The 25,998-nt window shown below is 41.6% G+C and overlaps 1 protein-coding gene across 3 annotated transcripts in view; it reads right to left on the bottom strand.

The window, feature by feature from the left end:
• nalcn (sodium leak channel, non-selective) overlaps positions 1-25,998 on the bottom strand; it is a 226,952-nt gene that overhangs the window by 165,370 nt on the left and 35,584 nt on the right. For all 3 annotated transcript variants that reach the window (XM_059646460.1, XM_059646459.1, XM_059646461.1), the window contains exons 8-10: positions 19,866-20,008; positions 17,549-17,653; positions 10,818-10,904 (exon numbers count right to left, since the gene is read on the bottom strand). In XM_059646460.1, the coding sequence (XP_059502443.1) occupies positions 10,818-10,904; positions 17,549-17,653; positions 19,866-20,008 (335 nt within the window). The remainder of the gene's footprint in view (positions 1-10,817; positions 10,905-17,548; positions 17,654-19,865; positions 20,009-25,998) is intronic.

Here is a 25,998-nt window from a genome sequence, read left to right as displayed (position 1 = left end):
ATGTCCTCAAACACTCAATCCCTCTACAACCAGCACTCAGCAGTAGCACGGTGTACCATCTATTAGATACATGGTTGAAACTCCCAAGACTCCTTAGAAAGCACCTTCCAAACCTTCTGACCATTTCCATCTGAAAGAGCAAGGGTGGCAGATTAATGGGAAACATCACCACCTGCAAACTCCCCTTCAGGTCACTCACATCCTAAAATGAAATTATATCATTGACCCTTCAGTTTCATTGGGTCAGAATACTGGAACTCTCTCCCCAGCTCACTACCATCTTCTCTGGCAGAACTATAGACAGGCACCACATTCTGGCCCAGCCACTGACACCTACATCCCGTAAATCAATTTAAGAAATAAACAGAATGGTCCCACAGTCAGCAAGGCTTCACTGCAAACTGTCTTGGATAGGCTTTTCCCAGTAATGGCCTCCTAGCAAACCAAGGCAGCCTGGAGAGGGGTAACTCCGAGGCCTGCACGCATAGGCCCAAAGAATAACCTGTCTCATACATAGGGAATGCTCTCCTGAGGATCTTGCAAAGGTAGGTGGCACCAGCAGGTCACTGCTGAGGAGACACCGGTAGGGTAATAACAATTGTTTCTTTGCCTTCTCTGCTTTGAGGATAAGATCACCCATAAGAGGAGGGAGTGACCCAGATCTTCATAGTTTCACTCTTTGGAGGTGGTGGCCGCTCCACTGGGAAAAACAATGGTAACTGGGCCTGCCTGGAAGGCCAGATAGGTCTCTCAGAGGAAGCCGGCGAGGAAGACTTTAGTCTGCTGGTATAAGGAGTACTGAGAGAGTGAGAGAGAGGTGTGTGCGCTCTATTGTATAAATAATCAAATAGCCCTTTCCCTTCCCCCCTCTAGATACTCATGAGACTAAGGAGGAGAGCCTCACCCTTCATCTTCCCATACCCTTCGCAATCTTCACCGCCTCCAAGGGTGATGCCTTCCGATCTTCAGGATGTACTATTGCAGCAATCCCTTCACCCTCCACCAGCACACATACAGAATCGCCTTGGTGGGTATATGGTTTAGATTAGGCTCAGGACCAAAGGCTAACAACCTGACCCTGAGCTGGGCTGCTATAGGCCAGGCGCTTGCTCAGCCCCGTGCAGCTTTTGAATGTGGCCAGAAGAGACCAGTTGGAGATGCAGAGAGAGGGAGTGGAACATCGGGCTGAGCTGCCAAAGGCCACGCGCAGGCTATAGCAGAAGTTGGTAGCAATTGTTCAAGTTCTATTGCGGCGCTCACATTAGAACAGCACAGAATGGGCAGCAATGGGCTTGGGGTGTCAGCCCCAGCAGAATGCTCAGTGGCTCCTGGATATGCACTCAGGCCTCCACTCTCTTGCTCCAGTTGTGGGCGCACAGCTCTACAATGACAAGTTGAGATTAAGGCAAGGCATCCTGACCTCCCACTGAGTGTTCCTTCCTCTTTGGAAATTGGGGATGCTTGAATCGACAAAAACAGGAAGGGTGGAGTGTCAGCGAGGCATCCAAGGAATTCATCCCTTGACATTCCAGGACTGCCCTGCTGCTGGAGACCTCGTTTCCCTTTTTAAGGTCAGGCTGAGGAATCATCGAATTTCTACAGTGTAGAAAGAGGCCATTCGGTCCATCAGTTGTGCACTGACCCTCCAAAGTGGTTCTACCTGGACCCAACCTCCCACTCTATCCCCACATGGGGATTTACACCACGGCCAATCCACCTAACCTGCACATCTTTGGACTGTGGGAGGTCACTGGAGCACCCTGAAGAAAGCCACGCAGACAAAAGAAGAATGTCCAACCTCCACATTGACAGTCACCTGAGGCTCGAATCGAACCCAGATCTCTGTTGCTGTGAGACAGCAGTGCTAGTCACTGAGCCACCATGCTGCCCATAGGAGTGGGCAGCCAACTGTGAAAGAGGTTCTCAGCAACTGTAACCATCGAACAGTGTCAGCAGGCTGCCTCCACTTTTACCAGTGGCCTCTTTCAATGTATTTACTTGGGCATGCGGGGGCAGTACCTTAAAGGAGCAGACTTGTCCATGGTCTGTGCAGATTGTTAAATAGCCCTCCAGCTGAGTCACAGAGTCAAGGATTTTACAGCAATGCAAAAAGGCCCTTCTGTTCGTTGTGTCCAGACTGGCCATTAAGCATCTTTCTAGTCTAACCCATTTTCCAGTACTGGCCTGCAGCCAAGCACAGAGTTCCCATCTCTAATACCCTTTCAGGCAGCGAGCTCCAGACAACCCCCATCTTCTGGGTGAAAACCATTTCCCTCAAATGCCCATTAAAACTGTGCCCCCTGGTTATTGACCTCTCTGCTGAGGGGAGAAGCTTCTCCCTATTTACCCTGTCAATATCCCCCAGAACATTTCACATCTCAATCATGTACCTTCTGAGCCTTCTCTGCTTTAAGGAAAATAATCCTCGCCTAGCCAGTCTCTCTTGACAGCTGAATTGCGATATCCTGGTGAATCTCCTCTGCATCGTCTCCAGTGCAATCACATCTGTCTGATAGTGCGGTGACCAGAACTGCACACAGAAATCCGGCTGTGGCTGAATTAACAGCTTATGATAACCTCCTTGTTCCTGTATTCAATGCCTTGACTGATTGGGGCAAGTATCTCATCTGCATGATTTGCCTTTGAGAAAACATTGTATGGCCATTACTTCAAAGAACTGCAGAGGAATTCTTCCTAGTGCCCTGGCTCATATGTGTATACTTCAATTAACATCACAAACAGCTTATTTGATCACCATCATATCTTTGTCTGAGAGAGCTTGCAGTATGTAAATTGGCTGCAATACTTCATGCATTACATGTATGTTGTGTGATGCAACTTCAAAAAACATCTTTAATTGGAACATCCTAGGTCATGAAAGATTCTATGGGAATACAAGTAACTCTCACATTTTTTTTATGGGGAGGCTGTCATCAAGTCATCAGAACAACATCAAGCATCTTGCTCTGTAGATTGTTTTTATTCTGGTTATAACTGGGAACCCAATTGTTTTTGCTCAGCCTTTAGATTCGGTCATGCCATATTCAGTTCTTTGTAAGATGTAATTGAATATGATTAATTCTTATGCTTTAGGCATTTTTCAGTGGCCTGGAACACAGAGCATAAGTTTCATGCAACATTTCTTTCATATTCTTATTTTATCCATTTACATTGTGAGGGAAAGTGTTATTTTTGGGATTTGGATTATAAAACAGAGGCAGATTGGTCTGGGTCAGATCTGTGAAGATTACTGTTTTCAAACTGGTCAGCAAGTCATTTGGAACAGTGAACCAAATGCATTGATTCCGAGAAAACAACTGATTGTAGTCAGGTACCTGGGAGAACTCCTGGAGTGTTTTACCCTAACCTTACACTGATACAATACAGAAGGGAGCCATTCAGACCCATTGAGCCTGTTCTGGATCTCTGAGAGAGCTGAACAGTTAGCCCTACTCCCCCTGCTCTTTTCCCATACCCCCGCAAGTGTTTTCTTCTTGAATATTTATGCAATTCTCTTTTGAAATTCCTATTTAATCTGCTTCCACTGCCTTTTTAAGCAGCACGTTCCAGATCATGACAATTCATTGAGATAAATAAATTCCCATCACCCCACAGATTCTTCTGCAGATCACCTCAAATCTGTGACCCTCTGGTTACTGACCCTGCTGTTCACACAAAGCATTTCTTCAGATTTGCTCCATCAAAACTGGCCTAATTTAGAGCAACTCTATTAAACCTCCCATTAATCTACCAAAGGGGAACAGTCCTGCTTTGCCACGCTTTTCAAGTATACCAAACATAACCAGGTGCGTCCCTAATTGTTTGTGACACATATATAAATGATATAGAAGCAAATATGGGGGAGGATGATAAGATATATGTGGATGACGCAAAGACTGACAGGTGGTTGACAGTGAGGAAGAAGATTTGGATTTACAGGAGGCTACAGGCAGATTGGTTAAGTGGGTAGATGGAATATAATACTGATATGTGTGAAGTGGTGCATTTTGGAAGAAATAACATGGCAAGTGAAAACTCAATCAATGGCAGGAGATTAGGAAGCTTAGAAGAGCAGAGGGATTTTGGAGTGCTTGTCTATACTTTCCTGAAGGTGTCAGGACAGGTCAAAGGGTAGTTAAGAAGGCATAGGGACACTTGTCTTTATCAGCTGTGGTATAGAGCATATGAGCAGGGAGGTTACATTGGGGCAGTTGTTTGGGGTAACACTGTTTAGCTATGGAGAGAGGCTGGGTAAATTTGGGTTTCTCTCTATGGCGCAGAGAAATCGGACAGGGGTCCTGATTGAAGGGCATAAGATTATGGAGGGCATGGATAGAGTGGACCGAAAACAGCTGTTCCTCTTGGCGGAAGGGTCAATAACAAAGGAGAAAACGTTTGCGGTGAACGGCAGGAGGTTTAGAGGGGATTTGAGGACATTTTCTTCATATCCTGAGGGTGGTGGGAATCTGGAATGCACTGCCTTGGACGGTAATTGAGGTGGGAAGCTTCACAACCTTTAAAACATACCTGGATGCGGGCTTAAAATGTCATGACATTCAAGAACTTACAGGTTATAACTATAAAGAAAGACTGAACAGACTGGAAAAGAGAAGATTGAGGAGATTACCTGACAGAGATCTTTAAAACTACAAAGGAGTTAACAGGCTTCTTATAGAGAAAATGGTGCTTCCATTTGTGAGGGATACCAGAACTGGAATACACTGATGGGAGTATAGAGGAGGCAGGTTCAATTGGAGCATTCAAGAGGGTATAAGATGATGATTACTTGAACAGAAGCAATATTGTAGCAGGAAGGCAAGAGAATGATACAAAATCATAATGCTCAGTCAGATAGCCAGTGCAGAAACAAGGGGCTGACTGGCCTCATGCAATGTAGCAATTCTTTGATTCTGTGAGTGGTGATAATGTGGAACTTGCAACCACACCGAATGATTAAAGTGAATATCTTAGTCAAACTTATGGGGAATCGAGATCAAGACACAATGGAGAAAGGAATAGAAGCATTTGCTCGAGGTATGTGAGATAAAGTGGATGGAAGAGGGCACGCGTGAAGAGTAAACAACAAGAGCCGATTCAACCCTTTCTTTGCTGTAAATTCGGTTCAATCTGAAGACTTTCAATTTATCATTGTTGACATTGGGTATACTTGTTTCAGTTAACAAATTAGCACAGGAAATGCATGAACTTTTATTGTTAGCATTTAAGAAAAAACTTTGCAAGAGCTGGAGATCTGAACTAAAAGCCGAAAATACAGGAAACAGGCAGTGGCTCAGACAGCAACTCCAGTGTGAGGACTGACTAAGGTTATTGCATTTGAATACTTTACTGAACAGGCAGTGACGGCAATATCTTAAGGTAAAATTGAGAGGGCATTGAATAGATGGCGAACACAGTGAAGATCAAAGCAAATCACCTATTTAGAATTATTTTTAAGATTTTCTTTTTGAAGTTGATTAAATTTATAGAACTGCAACATAAACTGACAGAGTGTAATTGCATCAGCACAATTACATTTACAAGAATAAATTAGATAGATTCATACTGTCTTGTGCAAAAGTAACCACAGGCTATTTTTCAGAATCCAAAGCTATCCAAATGAATATAATAATGAAGATGCCTTGAAAAATATTCTTTCATAACATCAACATACATTTTATTCTATTCTTGACCTTGCTGATATGCTTGGCTTCATATTACCTCAACATCCCCTGCCAGCCGTGTCTCATTATTGTAATTAAACCAACAATGTCAGTGGAAAGTTTCCATTTGATAAATGTAATGCAACTCACATCTCAGTCTGCTCAATGCTGCACCCGTATTTTGATAAAGCAGAGATTGAGATGATAGTTCCACATGGATATCAAAACTCTTGGCTATCAACATAAAACAGACACTAATAAATCTGGCTGGGAGCTCTCTTTACCCATAGAGTGGTAATAGTGTGGAACTTCCTACTCAAAAATTGGTTGAAACGAATACAATAAAAAGCTCTGTATCTGAATGCATGTAAGCATTGATACCACAGCAGATGAACTGACAGCAGAAACAGAAAGAAATATATAGGATCTGATGGCCATTCTAGGGTCATGGCTGCAAGATGACAAGTGTGTGGACCTGATAATTCAAGGGTAAATGGTATTCGAGAAAGACAAAAAGCTAGGTAAAGGTGGAGAGATAATTCTAATTAAAGCTGACATTGCTACAGTTCTAGGCCTCGGTTCTAGGGGTCAATGCATAGATTCAATTTGCGAAGAGGTGAATAAGAGTAAAAGTTGAGTATTCATGGATGTGGTTTATAGATGGGGTACACAAGAAGAAATAATGAGGGCCTGTGAGAAAGACACAGTGATCGTTATGGGTACCTCAAATTTACACACAAAATTTTGACTAATCAGAACAGCAAAGGTGGCCTGGATGAGGAATTCAGGGTTGGGTGTCAAATCAGTTTTATAGAACAGCATATTCTTAAAATCAACTGTTCTAGATCTGATAGGTGGAATGAGACAAGACTCAGCAATGAACTCAGAGCATGTGTAGTGCTCAATAGCAGTGATCACAACTTGATGGAGAATTTCATCTTTGGGTTGAGGGAAGGAAAAGTTAATTTAAGACTAGTGTTTAAATTTAAGACAAATATTAGGGCATAATGTATAAACTGGCTAAAGTGAACCAGGAAAGTAGGCTAAGGAATAAGTTTGAGATGCAGCAGCAGACATTTAAGAAGCTACTTCAGAATATCAGAAGATACATTCCAGTGATTAAGAAAGAGTTTAAGACATTGTATCTGTAGCTTAATAAAAAAGTAAAAGACAGTAACGTCAAACTGAATAAAAGAGTATATAATTCTGCAGAGATGTCTTAAAGGCCAGAAGATTTGGCAGAATATAAAGAACAGTAAAGGATGACTACAAAGGTTAATGGGAATGAATAAAGTACAGTAGAAGAGAAAACTAGCTGGAAATTTTAAAAAATGATAGTAAGAGTTTGTACAGCTATTTGTAAAGAATATACATCTATAACTTTCTGCATTTTTGATCGTGGATTAAAATAGAAAAGGACTGTTGTAAGAGCCAAGGATTGTGGAGGGGATTGCTGCATTTCTTAAAATCTGGTTACTCATAGTTATTGCTGTTTACATTATTGCTTGTTCAAGCAGTGGGGGAGGGGCATGGTTTCTGCAAATGGGCTGTAATTGGGGGCGCGTGTGAGGGAGATTCTGCTGGCAACAAGTCACTCAATGGTCTGTGGCTTGGTGATCAGTTGTCAATAGTAAAGGCCTTCTGCTATCAACAACTATGTGATTCACTCCAAGACATGAATGGCTTGGGAGTTTGAACAATATGTTCAGAAGCCTTTGGATCTTTGGAAGGGGGAGTGTGTCTTTCTCTTGACAGTAAACAATACCTAAAGCCTGAAGAAAGCCTGTTCATTTTCCCACATTAGTTGCAGTAAGCTGTTGCGTTTGACCAATAAGTCAGAGATTTTATGCGTTGTGCATCAGTTGCACTGTGATTATGATATCTTGTGATTATGCAGGTACACTGCAAATGAAAAGTACCTGGAAGAGAGAGATCAATGAATAGCTAGTCCTGATAAATTAAGGCTTCATCTCAGTGAATCCTGTGGGTATGGACCATTGATCTGCCTTCCTAATCTTGCCCTTCATCCGCAACATCAATTTTGTTTTGCCTGTCTGTGCATGTAGGAGGAGTTTTATAACAGGGTTAGAGTTTTAACTAGTACAGTTTAGTTCCTTACATGTAGCTAGAATCTTTTTATTTATAATAAATAGTAATCTCTACTAAGTATGGAAACCTGGGCTGGATTTTCTATTAACACTGGTCCAAAATGATATGCAAATTGGGCAACTTTGTGTATTTTTATAAAATCTTTAACCAATGTGCTGATTCTGAGAACAGTGGGCTTGATTTCCAACTACCCAGTGAGGTGTGATATATCTAAGAAAACAAGTTACTGTTCATCCTCCAGAGAATGTATCTAAGTAATTAATAATAGAATATAAGAAAATAGCAGATGAATTTAACAGATGTCTTATCACTGTCTTCTTTCCAAAGGAAACAAATAACATTGCAGAATTAATCATGAATTGAGGAGGAGGGGTCTAGGGGATGATGAAGGGAAAGGAGCTTAAAATAATTACAATCACCAGAAAAAGTGTACTAAGGAAATTACTGGAACTAAATTCTGACAAGTCCCCAGGTTCTGAAGGACTTCATCTTAGTGTTTTATGGTGTTGGTGGAGATCATGAATACATTGGCTTTAATTTTCCAAAATACCCTGATTTTTAGAATGGTCCCATTAGATTGCAAATTGATGAATGAAGCACTGTATTCAAGAAAGGAGAAAGATAGAAAGCATGCAACTATAGGTCTTTTAGCTTAACAGCAGGAAAACACTAAAAATTGCCAAGGTGATTAGAGTAATGCACTTCGAAAACATTAATGCAATCCAGAGTTAACCTGGGTTTTGGGAAAGGCAAATCATGCTTGACTTATTTATTGGAGATCTTTGCAGAAGCAACTAACAATGTGGATAACTGGGAACCTGTGGATGTGCTATACGTAGATTTCCAGAGGGTCTTGCCAAGATGTCACATCAAAGGTTACTGTAGAAAATGGATGAATAGAGAGTGCTAGCACAGACAGACAGAGGTCTGGTTAGTGAACAAGAGACAGAGTAGGTATAAATCAGTCATTTTCAAGTTGTGATGTGACAAATAAACTGCCCTAAGGATTAGTATTGGGACCTCAAATATTTACAAATCACGTCAATAACTTGAATGAAGGGACTGAATGTACACTAAATAAATTTGCTGATGGCACAAAGATTGTTAAGAAGAGTAGGTTTAGAAGAAGGCATAACAGTCTGCAAAGTGATACAAGTAGTTTAAGTGGGTGGGAAAAAGTGTGACAGATGGTGTATAATACGGGAAAGTGCAAACGTGGCCACTTTGGTAGGATGAAAAGCATTATATTGGGCATCCTGGCACAGGAATCATAAGTTAGGATGCAAGTACAGCAAGTGATTAGGAAGGCAATTGTCATTTATTTCAAGGGGAATGAAATGTAAAAGTAGGAAAGTTTTGCTACAATTGTACAGAGCATTAGGAGATCACATCTGGTATACCATGTGTAATTTTGGTCTCCTCTTTAAGAAAGAATAGAAATCTGTTAGAAACAATCTCGAAAAGGTTCACTTGATTGACAATTGCGATGAGGTAGGGATTATGATAGGAGGAAAGGCTGAACACTTTGGATCCATATCCATTGGAGTTTAAAAGCATGATTAATCATCTTACCGAAACAGAAGATCCTGAGGAGATTTAACCAGGTGGATAGAAAGGGTGTTTCCCCTTATCAGAGAAGCTGGAGCTAGGCAGCATGGTTTAAAAATTAAGTACCTCTCATTTAAGGCAGAAATGAGGAGACATTTTTCTCTCAGTGGGCCAGTGAGTCAGTGAAAGTCTCTCATTCAGAGGGTGATAGTCCCAGATTCACTGCACATTTTCAAAGCAGAGATAGATAGCTTCTCAATTACAAAGGAGCTGAAGATTAGCAGTGGTAGGCCAGAATGTGGAGGATTGGCAGTAATCAGATCAGCTGACTGGTAGTACAAGCTCAAATGGACAAAATAACCTAATCCTGATCCTAAATCATACATTCATGTGAATAACATATAACTATTTAAGGGAAAGCTGGATAAACATGAAAGAAAAATAAAGGGATGAATTTGCTGATAGGGTGAGATGAACAGTGGTACAAGAGGCTTATCTGAAGTACAGAATTCTGACAGGGACCAGCTGGGCCAAATGGCCACTTGATGTGTTGTATAGTATTTGGTATAGTATTAAAATGTCTGCCCTGAAAAAAGTATTACAAACCTAAAAGCACTGGAGGTTCACTTGTGGAAAGATTGGAAAACCGGTGATAGTGGATGACATTCCTAAAATCAAAAAAAAAGGAAAAAAAATTCAGGTGGACAACATACTAACAGCAAGTTGTTAAAAGTGAGGATTTTCCTGAATCCACCTACTTATTGATACAAAAAGCACTTCCTTCGAGCCTGTTGTCATTTGGAATGGGCTGCCTGGTGAGGTGATAGAAGGAGATTTCAAATGGAACATTCAAAAGACAATTGGATAATTATTCGCTAAAGAGAAACATTGCAGGGCTTCACCATATGGGAAAAAGCAGGGAGACATGAATTGGTGAGTTCGATCACAGAGCTGGAACAGACACGGTGGTCCAATGGCATCCTTTTGTGCTATACAATTCTATTCATCAAAGCAAAAAACTAGCAGTATTCAGTTCATTCTTCAAGGACCCAACTCCCACTGGCGATCAGGGAGAGTACTGAGAAGCAATCTGGAGAAATTCACAGAGCAAAATTTCCTCCCAGAGGAGAAATTTACACAACATACATTCCTACTGGTTTCAAACTATTTACCTAACACAACGGTATAGACATTATTTGTTTGCCTTACTGCATGTTTCAAGCACAGATTTCGTTCAAGCCCCTCCACTTTGCTCTTTCCTTCTTTAAGTCCCTCCTGGACACTTTTGACCCAAGCTTTTAACCACCTGTCTTCATAGATCCTTCTGTGGTTCTGTGCCAAATTTTCTTTCATAATCATTCCTGTGAAGCATCTTGGGATGTTTCGCTTTGTTAAAGTTACGAAATAAATGCAAACTGTTGTTGCTTGTAGCAGACTTTATTCCAAAAATCCTAATTTGAGAGGAACTGCATATTTGTTAAACAGGAATTGCAGTCATACCTGTAAGCATGCTGGGGCTCTACCTTGGGGCTTATTCATGTCCACTGCTACCAGTTGCCATCCACCAGTTGCATCTTCGTGAAACATCTGCACAAAAAAGGCAATGCTGTTCACCAATATACACGCTTTAAATACTGAAACCTGAAAATAGTGCACGGATTCAATGATTTTTACAATATTTCCAAGGTTAAGTGAGTCATTTACTAGAATGGCACCAGGGATAATGGAATTTAGTTATATGTAGTATCTGGAAAGTGTAATGTCTAGATGTGCTGTCTGAAAGGACAGTAGAAGTTATTTCAGTGGTAGCTTGGACATCACGGTGGCTCAGCGGTTAGGTCTAAGGCCTCACGGCGGCAACGATCCAGTTCAACTCCAGCCTTGGGTGGCTGTCTGTGTGCAGTTTGCACATTCTCCCCATGTCTGCATGGATCACCCCTAGTGACCAGGGATGTGTCGGCTAAGAGGAATAGCCATGAGAAATGCAGGGTTACAGGGATAGGGTCTGGTGGGATGCTCTTTGGAGGGCCTGAATGGCCTGCTTCCACACTTCAGGGGCTTTATGAGCTGAAGAAGCTGGATTGCTCTTCTTCTAGCTGAGAATTAATGGAGACATCCAAAACAATGAGGAGCTCTAATAGAGTAAATTTAAAAAAAAGTTTCCAGTGACAAAGGAGTGGTAACCAGAGGACATAGGTCCTTAATTCCAATTAAGGATGAGAGGGAGACACGAGGAGAATTTTGTTTTTTTTTAAACACAGCAAGTTGTTCTTATCTGGAGTATGCATTCTGAAAAGGCAGTGGAAGTCATTTCAACATTTGAAAAGCAAGATAGGTAAATATTTAAAAACATAATAAAAAAGGCTTATGGGCAAAGAAGTGAGGAAAATGGGACTAACTAGGTGACTATTTCACAGTGCTACTACAGACACAATGGGCTGAATGGCCTCACACTACATGGTAAAATCCCTTTTCGTGGAATAAGCGAAGTAGGTTGAGCAATTGTTCCACAGTGTTAATGCCCTGACACATAAAAAAGGATTGGCCTCAATACGTACTCAGTGCCGGGAACAGAGTGAAGGAATTTATGAATAGCAGACGAGGCTTTTTGCAGGCTCCATCTGCAGGATATCTCAAAATGCTTTCAACAGATTTGCCACCTGGTAATTGCATTGACAGGGTAGTTGCCTATGGGCTGTGGGGGTCAGTTAGCTCAGTTGTCCTGATGGCTGCAGTGTGACATTTCACAATACTACTGCTGTGCAGTCAGTCCCTGTACTGGCTGTGGTAGTTCAGGCTTGGTAGCTCAGTCCAGAGAAGGTTCACCAGGTTGGACCCGGGTATGGACGGGTTTTATGAGGAATGGTTGAGTAGACTAGAACTGTACTTATTCAAGTTTAGAAGCATGAGCAGAGGCCTTATGGAAACACATGATTTTTAGGCACCTTGACAGATGTTCAAACTGTATAACCAATTCTCTAATAAAGAGGCATTCCTGGTCCTTTCCATTAATTCTTCGGCTCATTGTCTTACTTGCCTGTGGGGCACAAGTGTCCTCCTCAATTTTGTCAAAACCAGAAGTAGAGTGATTCAGGGATGAGTTTGAGAATTTTTACAATTTTGCCTTTTTGCTCTTGGGGCATGATCAACTCTTTTTCCCCCTCTTTATTCACACACGGGATGAGGGCATCACTGGCTAGGCAGCACTTATTGCCCATCGCTAATTGCCCTGGAGGGCATTTATGACTGAACCACATTGGTATGGGGTCTGGAGTCATATGTTGGCAAGACCAAGTGAGGTCCTTCCCTAAAGGACATTAGTCAACCAGATGGACTTTTCCTGACAATTGACAATGGATTCACAGTCATGAATTCAAATTCCACCAGCCGCCACGGTGGGATTTGAACCCACATCCCCAGAACATTAGCTGTGTCTCTGGATTAACAGTCTAGTAGTAATGTCACCAGGCCATCGTCTAATTTGAACTTTGAGAGTTAGCAGTTCGGGGTTACTGTTCCATATATTCTTTGCCAGTTGACAGACTTACCTGCTAGATGTCTGACAAAGTCAGTCACACACAAAGGAGATAGGAAAATAGACCTAAAACATACACGATAGCTATTCAGACATAACTACTATACTTAAATGTCATAAATGTAACATTTGTGTTGCTACAGAACTGTTAAAGAACTGTGCATGCTGGAAATATCAAAGGAAAACAGAAAAAAAGTGAAATCTTCCTAAGATTATACAAGGCACTAGATAGACCACACCTAAAATACCAGGAAGAGTTTTGGTTCACTTATGCAAAGAAAGATACACTGGCACGGGTCGCAGTCCAGAGAAGGTTCGCCAAGTTGGACCTGGGTATGAGAGATAATGGGAACTGCAGATGCTGGAGATTCCAAGATAATAAAATGTGAGGCTGGATGAACACAGCAGGCCAAGCAGCATCTCAGGGATGCTGCTTGGCCTGCTGTGTTCATCCAGCCTCACATTTTATTATCTTGGACCTGGGTATGGATGGGTTTTATGAGGAGTGGTTGAGTAGGCTGGACCTGTACTTACTAAAGTTTAGAAGAATGAGCAGAGGCCTTATGGAAACACATGACTTTTAGGCACCTTGACAGGGTGAAAATGGAGAAGCTGTTTATGATTGTGGGAGTGTCTATGTCCAGAGGGCATAATCTCACAGTAAAGGATCATCCATTGGTGAGGGATGAAGAACAATTCCTTCTCTCAGTGGGTAGTAAATCTGTGAAATTCTTGACTGCAGAAGGCTCAAGGGTGGGCCCATGAGAATACATAAGTCTGAGACAGAGAAATTTTTAAATCAGCAAGGGAGTCAAGGGATGTGGGGTAACGACACAAATGTAGCGTTGAGGATTATCAGGTCAGTCATGATCTCATTGAACGGCGGAGCAGTTTTGAAGGGCTAAATGGCCTTCTTTTGATCCGATGTCTTACGGTCGCCAGAATCTCTCTTTGTCGTTCAGTGTCACACTTAATTTGATAATTGCTCATGTTAAGCCTATCGGGACATTTTATTATATTCAAGATTCTGTGTAAATAAAAGAACACCATTCTCAAATATAAATGACCACCCCACAGTTTGATAATCTACTTAAAAACTGGGTTTGTAAGTATATTCTTGTGTTTCAGAATACGAAGCAATTTCAACATGCTTTTCTTTTTTGACATCTCAGTGGCAGGATTTTAGGCAGTAAAATTCAATATCATACCCATGACATGAAAATGTAACTGACGACCAATGAAACTAAATTACAGTTATCCATTAGAGTGTGAAAAACTATAATTTACAGTCGCTAGTTATGTGAAAGCCGACTCACTTGTACTGCTGAGAGTACCTGCTAGATGTAGTGAGGGAGACCGTGGTAGAGATCCAGAAAAGTAATTATTCCAACATTTTTACAAACCCTCAAACTGAGTTCTGAATATCTATAATACCACTTGCTAAACATTCAGCTGTGAAAGAAGTCTGGGAGAACTACTCAAATAGGGAGTAGTGAGACATGCGAAGGAAAATTTGTACACTGGATGTTTTGATATTCATTCTGGGATGAGAGTTTTACTGCCTAAGGTGGCATTTATTGCCCATCTTTAGTTTCCCCTGATGCAGTAGATTACTTCAAAGTGCAGCTAATAGTCAATTGCACTGGTGTGGGACTGGAGTCACACTAGAGCCCTAGGCTAGGTAAGAATGACATGTTTTCATCCACCAAAAAAGCACAGATGAACCAGTTGTGCTCTAAACAACAATCTAACTGGTTCAACGTCACTTTTAATGATAACAGCATTTCATTCCCACTTTCTAAAAATGAAATCTTTCCACTTGTGCATCCAGGGAATTTTACACTGTCATTATCACCATTTGGGATGATACGTGACAAGTAACAAGTTACAGCACACAGGAGACAGGCAATGACAGTTCTCAACAAGAATGTGTCTTTACTTCCCAGTGGCATTCACTGGCATTGCAATTGGTGAACTAACACTTAGAGTCATACACCATGGAAACAGACACTGTGGTCCAACCAATCCGTGCTGTCCATTATCCCAAACTAAAGCAGTCCAACTTACCTGTGCTTGGCCCATATCCCTCCAAACACTTCTTATTCATGTACTTATCTAAATGTCATTTAAACATTGTAACTGTATCTGCACATCCACCTCTTCCTCTGGAAGTCCAATCAACACATGAACCACACACGACATAAATAAAAACTGTCCCCCATGTCTTTTTAAAATCTTTCTTCTCTCATGTTAAAAACATGCCCCCCTAGTCTTGAAATCCCCCATCCTCGGGAAAAGACACCTGCCATTCATCTTATTCATCCCTCTCATGATTTTATAAACATCTATAAGGTCACCCTTCAGCCTCATACGCTCTAGTGAAAAATGTCCCAGCCTATTCAGCCTTTCTTTCTAACTCAAGCTCTCCATTCCCAGCAACATCCTGGTAAATCTTTCCTGAACCCTATCCAACTTAATAAAATCCTTCCTATAACACTGCCACCAGAACTGGACACAATATTCCAGAACAGGCCTCACCAATGTCCCCTGCAACATCAACACGATGTCCCAACTCCAATCATCAAAGGTGTGAGCAATGTCTTTCTCAAAACTGTACCTTTCAACTCCATAAACTCTACCATCTGGAAGGAAAAGGGCATCGGATACTTGGTAAATTCCCTTCCATGCCACTCACCATCCTGAGCTGGAATTAAATTACTGTTTCTTCATGGTCACTGAGTCAAAATCCTGGAACTCCCTCTCTAACAGCATTGTGTCTGCACTCAGACCACATGAAGAACTGCAGTTCAAGGTGGTAACCCACCAGCTCTGGCTCAAGAGTAACTTGGGATGGACAACAAATGCTGGCCTTGCCAGTGATGTCGCCACCTCAATAACAACTTTGTAAGAAAACATGCTTAATTTCATTATGGTTATGTGTGGTATTAAATCAACATGACAAGCACTAGCTCCAATATACCCTTGGAGTAATTTATTTGGAGAAACTGCTTTGAATGTTGACAGGCCATTTTGATCCTTGCTGACTTATTGGGCCTGAATGTCAGCCAAACCCATGAGTTGTCCTTCACCAATTTCCAATACCCATCTATTTCTCTGTTCATCAGCTGCTGAAACCCTCATTCATTCTTGTTAACTCTAGACACAAACTATGCTAATGCTCTCTGAGCTGGTCTCACACCTCATCCCTTCTATAAATTTGAACTTTTTCAACAGTCCATTTCCTAACCTTTCCCAGGCACCACTCACCTATCATCATGTTCACTGACCTATCATAGAATCCCTGCAGTGTGGAAGCAGGCCATGTGGCCCATCAAGTCCATACTGACTCTCCAAACAGCATCCCATCCAGACCCATTCCCCTGCCCTAGACTTGTAACCCTGCATTTCCCATGACTAATCCAACTAACCTGTACATCCCTGGACACTATGGGTAATTTGCAATGGCCAATCCACCTAACCTGCACATCTTTGGACTATGGGAGGAAACTGGAGCACCCGGAGAAAGCCCGCACAGACATGGAGAGAATGTGCAAACTCCACACAGACAGTCACCCGAGGGTGGAATCGAACTCGGGTCCTGGAGCTGTGAGGCAGCAGTTCTGACCACCAAGCCACAGTGCCCCCCAGTGTTGGCTCCTGGGTTGGAATCACCTCGACCTTGGATTTCTCATCCATCTTTTGAAATGTCTTGTCCTTCCCTATCCCTGTAAACTCCTCCTGCCCAATTATCTTGCATGATATGTGTTCCTTCGAATTCTCACTCGCGCTCCTACTTTTAATTGTTTAATCACTGGAGACCCCACTTTTGGCTGTCAGGATACAAAAGTCCGAAACTCCTCACTAAACCTCATTGTGTCTCTCTTCCCCCTATTCATCAGTCAGAGCATTTGAGTATAAGAACTGGGGCACCTCGTTGCAGTGGTACAAAATGTTGGTGAGCCCATATTTGGAGTACTAACGCGTGCTGTTCCGGTCACCCTACTATACAAAGGGTATTATTAAACTAGAGAGAATGCAGAACAGATTTACAAGGGTGCTACCTGGATTGGAAGGTTTGAGTTATAAGGGCAGGTTGGATAGACTGGGACCTTTTTCTCGTGGAGCATAGGAGACTGAGGAGTGCCCCTATAGAGGCCTATTCAATCATGGGAGGCTTAGGTAAGTAGATAGCTAACAGCTATTCCTCATGGGAGGGGTGTCTAAAACCAGCAGGCATAGCTTTAAGGTGAGAGGGGAGAGACATCAAAAGGACTGAGAGGGGCCATTTTTTCACACAGAGGGTGGCGAGTGTCTGGAACGGATTGCTGGAGGTAGTGTTGGAAGCGAGTACAATTTTGACATCTAAGAAACATTTAGACAAGTACATGGATGGGGTGAGTATGGAGGGATATGGTCCAAACGCATACAAATATGGCTAGTTTAATTATGAAAACTAGGCTGCATGGAGAAGTTGGGCCGAAGGGACTGTTTCCATGCTGTAGACCTCTATGAATCTAAGATGCTTGTTAAACTCGAACTTATGTCACAAAGTTTGTGTCCTTTGGTGTCAATGTAATATTGTTATAATGGTCCTGTGAAGAGCTTTGTGATAGCAGATTTACCATAGCTAAAGCAATCTAAATAGAAGCTGCTGTTGTTTGATTTTTCATTTATGAGTAGCAAGCAGAAAAATCACCTGTGTAGTGGCAGTGGAAGTGGTACTGCTTCTTGGTCCCCACATCTGTTGAAACTGTACTCTGATTTCTGCAAACGTCTCTATGATAACTGCAATGAATACGTTCTGAAAAGGAGAGAAACAAAATTGTCAAAAACTTATAAGCATATGAGAAAAAGGTTGTGCTAGTATTTTGAGATGAAGAAGGATGTAAAGATTGCAATTTCAACCACAGGAGCCCTACAGTGCAGGAAGAGGCCATTCAGCCCATTGAGTCTGCACCAACCCTCCAAAGGACATGCCACTCAGACACAACCAACACCTCATCCCCATTAACACTGCATGGGGTTTTAAACCATGGCTAATCCTCCAAACCTGCACACCCCTGGACATTACAGGGCAATTTTTTTTAGCATGGCAAATGTACCTTACATCCTTGGACTGTGTGAGGAACCCAGAGCACCCAGCAGAAACCCACACAGACACGGGGAGGAAGTGCAAACTCCACACAGACAGTCACCCAAGGCTGGAATCCAAACCAGGTCTTTGAGAGGCAGCAGTGCCAACCACTGTGCCACTGTACCATCCATGGTTGCTGGCAATCTGATTCACTCTTAACTGCCTTCTGAAATGGCCTGGCAAGCCAGTCAGTTTAAACTAACCAGTACAAAGTCTGATAACAGAAATGAAACTAGATGGGCCAACCCAGCATTGACCGAGACACCAAAAAAAAAACAAGGCACCCACTGTCCTATCAACCCTGCAAAGCCTTCCTTATTAACACCTGGGGGAAATGTGCCAGACTGGGAGAACTGTCCCACAGATTAGTCAATCAACAGCTTGGTATAGTGATTCTCATAGAAGCTCAGAAAATAGGAGTAGGCCACTCAGCTCCTTAGTATGTTCATGGCTGATTATTCAACTCAGTATCTTTATTGCTGCTTTCTGTCTGCCTCCTTTCTTGAATAAAACAGTGTTACACCATAAGAGATACGAACTGAATTAGACCATTCAACCCGTGGAGTCAGCTCTGCCATTCAATCATGGCTGACATGTTTCTCAACCTCATTTCCCCGCATCCTCCCCATAGCCCTTGATCCCCTGCAAACAAGGATCTCTCTGTCCCAGTCTAAAATACATTCAATGACTTGGCCTCTACAGCCCTCTGTGGCAATGAGCTCCTGGTGAGACCGCACCTGGAATATTGTGTGCAGATATGGTCTCCATATTTGAGGAAGGACATTCTTGCTCGAGGGAGTGCAGCATAGGTTCACGAGGTCAAATCCTGCAGCAGTGGGACTATCATGTGTTGAAAGATTGGAGCTACTGGGCTTGTATACACTTGAGTTTAGAAGGATGAGAGAGGATCTGATTGAGGCGTATAAGATTATTAAGGTATTGGACAGTCTGGAGGCAGGAAGAATGTTTCCGCTGAGGGCGAGTCCAGAACAGAGGACAGAGTTTAAAAATAAGGGGTAGGCCATTTAGAACAGAGTTGAGGAAAAAGTTCTTCACCCAGAGAGTGGTGGATATATGGAATGCTCTGCCCCAGAAGGCAGTGGAGGCCAAGTTCCTGGATGCTTTCAAGAAAGAGATGGATAGAGCTCTTAAAGATAGTGGAATCAAGGGTTATGGGGATAAGGCAGGAACAGGGTTCTGATTGTGGATGATCAGCCATGATCATAATGAATGGCAGTGCTGGCTCGAAGGGCCGAATGGCCTACTCCTGCACCTATTGTCTATTGTCTATTGAGAATCACCACCCTCTGGTTGAAGAAATTTCTCTTCATCTCAGTTCTAAAGGGCCATCCCTTCATTCTGAGGTGTGCCCTTGTGATTTAGTTTCACCTACTAGTGGAAAGACCTTCTCCACGTCCACTTTGTCTAGGCCACTCAGTATTCTGTAAGTTTCAATCAGATCCCACCCCCACACCCCCCTTCTCACATCCTTCTAAACTCCATCAGGTAGAGGCCACAGTCCTCAACTATTCATGTGACAAGCCCATCATCTCGTCCAACGTGGAATTGTGTCTATACTGGCCCGCCTGAAAGGGTGGTCTCAGTAGATTCCTTCCCCTTCTCAACAACTGAATACCCACAACTTTAATTCTTGCTGTTGCAATATTTTGTTTTAAAGGATGCGGTGGATTAAAAAGAAAACTGCTTCAGCTTTCTCTTTCTTGCGATAGTGTTGCTTACATTTATATGAGAAAAGGGAAAAGCATCTAATGAATGATGCCGTTAGTTTTCTGCACTGGTATCAGAGGAACAAATTGATGTATTTACAAAAATGTTTCCCTTGTTTGTTACACGTAGCATTTACGACCACCAGCTGTACCTTAACAAGCCAGGCCAAGAAGAAGATCAAAGTGATGAAATAGAAATATGAACGCCACCGTGGAAAGCTATCAATTGCCCGATACATGAAGAACACCCAGCCTTCCTGTGAGGCAGCTTCATAAACAGTGAAGATACTCGTGCCTGATGGCAAAAGAGCAAAAAAAATCAGCAATTATAATGACTGTGTAAAATACAAAATTACGAAATAAGTTTACACATTACTTCTTCCTACACACTGCATTGACATGTCTCCTTACTTAAGGGAGGTAATAAAGTATGGTAACAAAAATTTATATTGAAAGAATGAATTGTCGTTTTACATAAAAGGTAAAAGCAAAAGACTACAGATGCCGGAAAGTAGAAAACAGCTATGACTGTCATTTTAGATGTACGTTAATCTGATCTTTAAAGATTCAGGGGTGAGCGGACAATTTATTTTTTAATGCAGTGACGTGTGGAGATCTAGAATACACTGCCTGAAGGAACGATGGAAGCATTATAGCTTTCAAAAGGAAATTGCAGAAATACTTGAAAAGGTCTGTGATATAAAGATAGGCTGGACAGGCTAGGACTTATTTCACTGGAGTGTAGGAGGTTGGTGGGGAGGGGGTGACCTTGTAGCAGTTTATAAAGGGGTATAAAGGTTTATGAGGGGTATATAGATAAGGTGAATGACAAGGAGTTTTTTCCCTCGGGTGGGGGAGTTCAAAACAAGGCAGAATATTTTTCAGGTAAGAGGAGAAAGATTTATAAAGGACTTGAGAGACAAATTTTTTACAAGGAATATTTTGTGTGTGGAATGAACTGTAGAAAAAGTGGTGGGTACAACATTTAAAAGTCATTTCGATAACTTCATGAATAGGAAAGGTTTGGATGGATACGGGCCAAGCGCAGGCAGCTGGAACTAGTTCAGTTTGGGATAATGGTCCGCATGGACTGGTTGGACTAAAGGGTCTATTTCCATGCTGTGTGATGCTATGACTATAGTCATAGTGGAGCCATGATAGTTGAAGGGCGTCTTTTGCATTGTATCATTCTATGATTCCACATTATGAAATCAACTTAAACGCTGAAAGTCCTTCCATGGATTGCCAGCTCCCTCATTCTAAAACATCTCTCAACCTAACAATCTTCCAAGATCACTAAGCTCTCCCAATTCTCTGGCTTTCAGGTGACTGAATTTCCTTGACTCACCACCTGTCTTCAGTTGCCTCGGATTGAATTTCGTTTTAATTCCTTCCCTGAATCTCTTCACCTTGTTGGGGATAGACATGATGGGCTAAACCGCCACCTTCTCTGATATGGATATTCTGATTCTACACAAATACGCAGCTATTTTTGAGCAGATGATGTTAGGTAATTAAATCCTTAGCGATGGAAAATGAATGATGTCAAACAACAAAGATTCCAATGTGCAATGCAACATCACAGTCAGAGCAAATATCATTTCAACAGCATAACAAAACTGAAAAAAAACAATTCTTGGACATTTCCCATTGCTAAAATAATCCCAACAGCATAAAAAATGTGACCGATGTCTCAGCGCATTTAACTTAATGTGTATTGGAGTGTCTACACCACTGGCTTTGTCTTCAACATTTCTTGTATCTTCACTAAAACTGCCTTGTGAGCTCTTTATTAATTTCACTGCTTTTATTCAAAGTGCTTTTTTAAAATTCATTCGCAGGATAGGACTGTCACTGGCATGGCCATCCCTAATTGCCCAGAGGGGAATTAAAAGTCACCCATATTGTTGGAGGTCTGGAGTCACATGTAGGCCAGACCAGGTAAGGATGGCAGTTTCCTTCCCGAAAGGATATGAGCGAAGCATTTGGGCTTTTCCCGATAATTGACAATAGATTCAGGATAATCAATAGACTCTTAATTCCAGATTTCGACTGGGTTCAAATTCCAACATCTCCCCTGGCAGGATTCGAACAGGGGCCCCCCAGAATATTACCCGAATCTCTGGATTAACAGTCCTGCAATAATATCAGCAGGCCAGCACCTGCTCTGCATAATCAATATTAGTTGATACTATTTGACAATACTGATACAATTGTAAGTAGTTTTATTAAAATGCTTAACAGCTAAGGAAAGACAATCCAGTCACGGAGGGACTGTGACAAAGGTTTATCAGGCGGATTCCTGGGATGGCAGGATTGATGTGTGAGCAGAAACTGGCTCAATTAGGACTATATTCACTGGTGTTTCGAAGAATGAGGAGTGGTATCATAGAAACCAATAAAACACAAATAAGGTAGGCTGGTTCAACAAAGGAAGGTTGTTTCTGATGGCAGCGAGTACAGGGTTACAGACTAAGGAAATATAGTTAGCACTGAGACGAAGAGAAATTTATTCACCCAGAGAATTGTGAGCCTGTGGAATGGTTGTTGGCAAAATATTGCATGCATACAAGAACAAGATAGATATAGTTCTGAGGGATAAAAGGATGGAAGAGTAAGGAGGGAAAACTGAACCAGGGTCCTGAGTTGGATGATCATCTGAATAGCGGAGCAGGTTTAAAGGGGTGAATGGCCTATTCCTTCTACTATTTACTGTGTTTTTCAAACACGCGTTTGTTAATAATATTTTTCAGGCTCATACTTATCAAAACTTCAAATACTTCTCAAATTTAATTTTCGCTCTCTCAGTCAATTTATAGACACTGCCTGACCCAACCTTTGTTTCATGTCAAGAAATTGCAGTGACATGCTGTGGCTGTACAGGATGTTGGTTAGACCACTTTTAGAATACTGCATTCAATTCTGGTCTCCCTGCTATAGGAAAGATATTAAACTTGAAAGGGTTCAGAAAAGATTTACAACGATGTTGCCGGGATTGGAAGGTTTGAGCTGTAGGGAGAAGCTGAATAGGTTGGGGCTTTTTCCTAGGAGCATTCGAGGCTGAGGGGTGACCTTACAGAGATTTTATAAAACCATGCAGGGCATGGATAGGGTGAATAGCCAAGGCCTTTGTCCCAGGGTGGGGAAGTCCAAAACTAGATGGCATCAGTTTAAGTTGAGATGGGAAAGATTTAAAATTAATCTAAGGGGTAATTGTTTCACACACAGGGTGGTGCGTGTATGGAATGAGTTGCCAGAGGAAGTGGTGGATGCTGCTACAAATATAACATTTAAAAGATATCTGGATGGGTATATGAAAAGGAAGGGTTTAGAGGGGTATGGGCCAAATGCTGGCAAATGATCAATTTAGGATATCTGGTCAACATGAATGAGCTGGACCAAACGGTCTGTTTCGGTGCTGTTTAACTCTATGACTCAATGACTGTATTCCACACTGTCAAACATAGGAGAGTGGATAACACCTTGACAGAGTTCAATTTTGGAAAGAAATTAGTTCCTGCTAGTGAAAGAGTTGTTAGTGGTTGATGGGGGAGAAATATTGGTTATGGCCCAAAATGAATGAGGGTCACACTGTATTTTCCACCTAGTTTTCCTTACTTATAGTTGTGCCAAAGTAGAATTTCTCCCCCGTCTCTGTGCCAGCTAAACACTTTGTGGCCAACTTACAGCATGCTCCACTAAACATTCTCAGCTTTTCCAATTGATGGCAAACCTTAACTGGCTCAGGCCCTGTGGAGTTCTAAAGAAACACTTTCAGATGAAACCTACATAAACCAACTTCAGATGTGGGCTGTTTTTCACACATCCTGGAGGTAGACTGCAAGCAATGTGTACTCCAATGTGCTAGATCAATAATAAAATGGTGTTAACTGCTAGTGAGATCATCAACCTTTGAAGTTATCAATCTTAAGAAACGGGGCCATGTTTCTTTGTGTTTCAAAAGTTGGGATGCAATAAAATACATAAATAGGAAAGGAAACTTCTGAGTGAGATTTTATTAATTGTCTTTTCCTCAGAGTGAGGACACATCTCATGTTTAAGCTGAAATTTTTATAGTTCCCTCAATCATTCTTTGAGTTGCACTGTGTATTTTCAACATCTGCCCATTTCCGATTAAAAAATAATATTTCTGAGAATGGCGCGCACATTTCACAAAAACCCTTGAATCATAAAACCTGCTGCTGACATGTGAAAATATTTCCGAAGCTAAAGGCATATCTTGCATACTGCAGCTAGCAGATGTGCACGGCCATATGGCTGCTCATGGCGAGAACAGCAAGGGCTGTTAAATGCAGGTATAACCACCTACACAAGAAATAATTCTACTTGCACATCTCTGGCAAGAGAGAGATGTTGCTGAAGTTTCTCAACCTGCACTCATCAGAACAAATGAAAGAATGCAAAATTTCATACACAAACTATAACTTCTATCCTGTTGTATGAATTGTGATAATTTGAAATTTAGCAATCTTGTGCTTATTCTGTTGAGCGAAGGATAAGAAATGTCGGCAACATGTCTCTTCTATCAGAAATGTATAAGTAACTGTAAACAAGTCTACATTCACTTTTCATCCAAGATGCAAAGTACTATTGGAAATCTGAATGTAAGCAATAACTCTGCATTGAGGCTTCAGACAGAAGGCAATAGTTTAATATTTTTATTCAAGGTGTTTATGTGGAGCACAATAATTGGGAATTAATTCTCACAGATGTATTTTACAGCTCCTTGGTAACACGAGGTAACTATAGTAACCATGTTCCATAATGGAGCTCACTGAGGCAAAGACAGTTGATGGCTGTCACTGTGTGCGAGGCAGATTGAGAGAATAAAAGTGTCAGATTTCCAGCATTCGCATGATTTTGTTGTGGGGTAAAGCATTAAATGTACATACACCTAGTGACTTCCTCAGTTTGCCAGTCGATGTGGGTCCAACCCATAAAACCACAACGTCTGCCCTAGGGAAGGTCTGGAATCCACCCAAACTGAAACAAAAATCAAACCTCATGCTTTTGGCACTAGTCTGATCCAAAACAATCAGTCATTCAGGCAAATCAATCACCTGATTTGCCCATACAGTCAGAGTCTCTGAAGCAACATAGACTTTCACATGCATTGCTAAAAAAGAGACATGAAGTCAAAGATTTTGTCTTGCATAGGTTAGCACTGAAATTGCAAGAAAACCGACTTTCGAGAGGAAAGAATACTTGTATAACTTGAGAAGAGACTGTCAATAGGCATGGCAATGCATCAGAAATGGTTAAGTATGTTAACAAATTTATCAAATTTCGATCAAGAAAGTTTACTCTGATTAGGCAAGTCATTGCCAGCAAGATGCAATGGTCTGCTTGCAAGAAAAAGGGCTGAGTGTGAGAACAATAGTAGCTTCTGACATGAGCAACTTAACGGCACCTTGTGCTCGAAGGATTACCATAAATTGGTTTCTGGGGTAAGTGTTGAGGATTATTTAGTAAATGTTGTCCAAATAGCATCACATCAAATGTTGGCGCTATGTTTTCATACCTTTCGGTCTCTTTTGCACTATCAATCAATTACTTTTGCATGTACATGATAGTCAGGAGTTACAGATAGTGATGGTAGAGGCTCCAATGTTCTTTCTATCGTATGGCTTTCCGGGAATCTCCCTCTGTCTTCCAATCTGCCATTGGCATATGTTAGAAAGATGTACTCAAATGCTAACATTTAACTTGTTATGCTACATTTTGAACAAATGTAAAATGCTGCAGATGCTGGAAATCTGAAACAAACAGAATGAATGGGAAACTCAGTGGGTCTGGCAGGGCCTCTGGAGAGAGAAACAGCATTAATGTTTCAAGTTCGGTCTGATTTCTTTCAAACTGCAACACACCTTCTTTGGCCCTTAGAACCAGGAGCAACTGGCTGAGACGTTGGGATTGTTTTTCCATTGGCTTTCAGATCTCCACATGCAAACCTGAAGATCATTCAGAAAGATATCAATTTAAACTAAAACAAAACACTGGATGCAGTAATATCTTTGGAGCTCCCAAAGCAAGTTTTCAAGGCATGGTAAAAGCAAATTAAGGGAATGAAAATACAAATGGAGAATGAGATATAAACCATTTTGACAGCTTGGCGCTACTGAACATGAGTCCCAACTACCCTCAATGACTGATTTTCTAGTTATCTAACATAACGATATTAAGATTCATTCATTACTTGATGCCAGGTATGCTGTCTGACAATACACACAGGCAGATACAATGGGCTGAGAGTCAAAAAGAGAT

This window comes from Stegostoma tigrinum, chromosome 6 (assembly GCF_030684315.1).
Source record: "Stegostoma tigrinum isolate sSteTig4 chromosome 6, sSteTig4.hap1, whole genome shotgun sequence".
NCBI lineage: Eukaryota > Metazoa > Chordata > Chondrichthyes > Orectolobiformes > Stegostomatidae > Stegostoma > Stegostoma tigrinum.
Note: the sequence above shows the minus strand (reverse complement) of the source record. Positions and strands in the feature narration are given on the sequence as shown.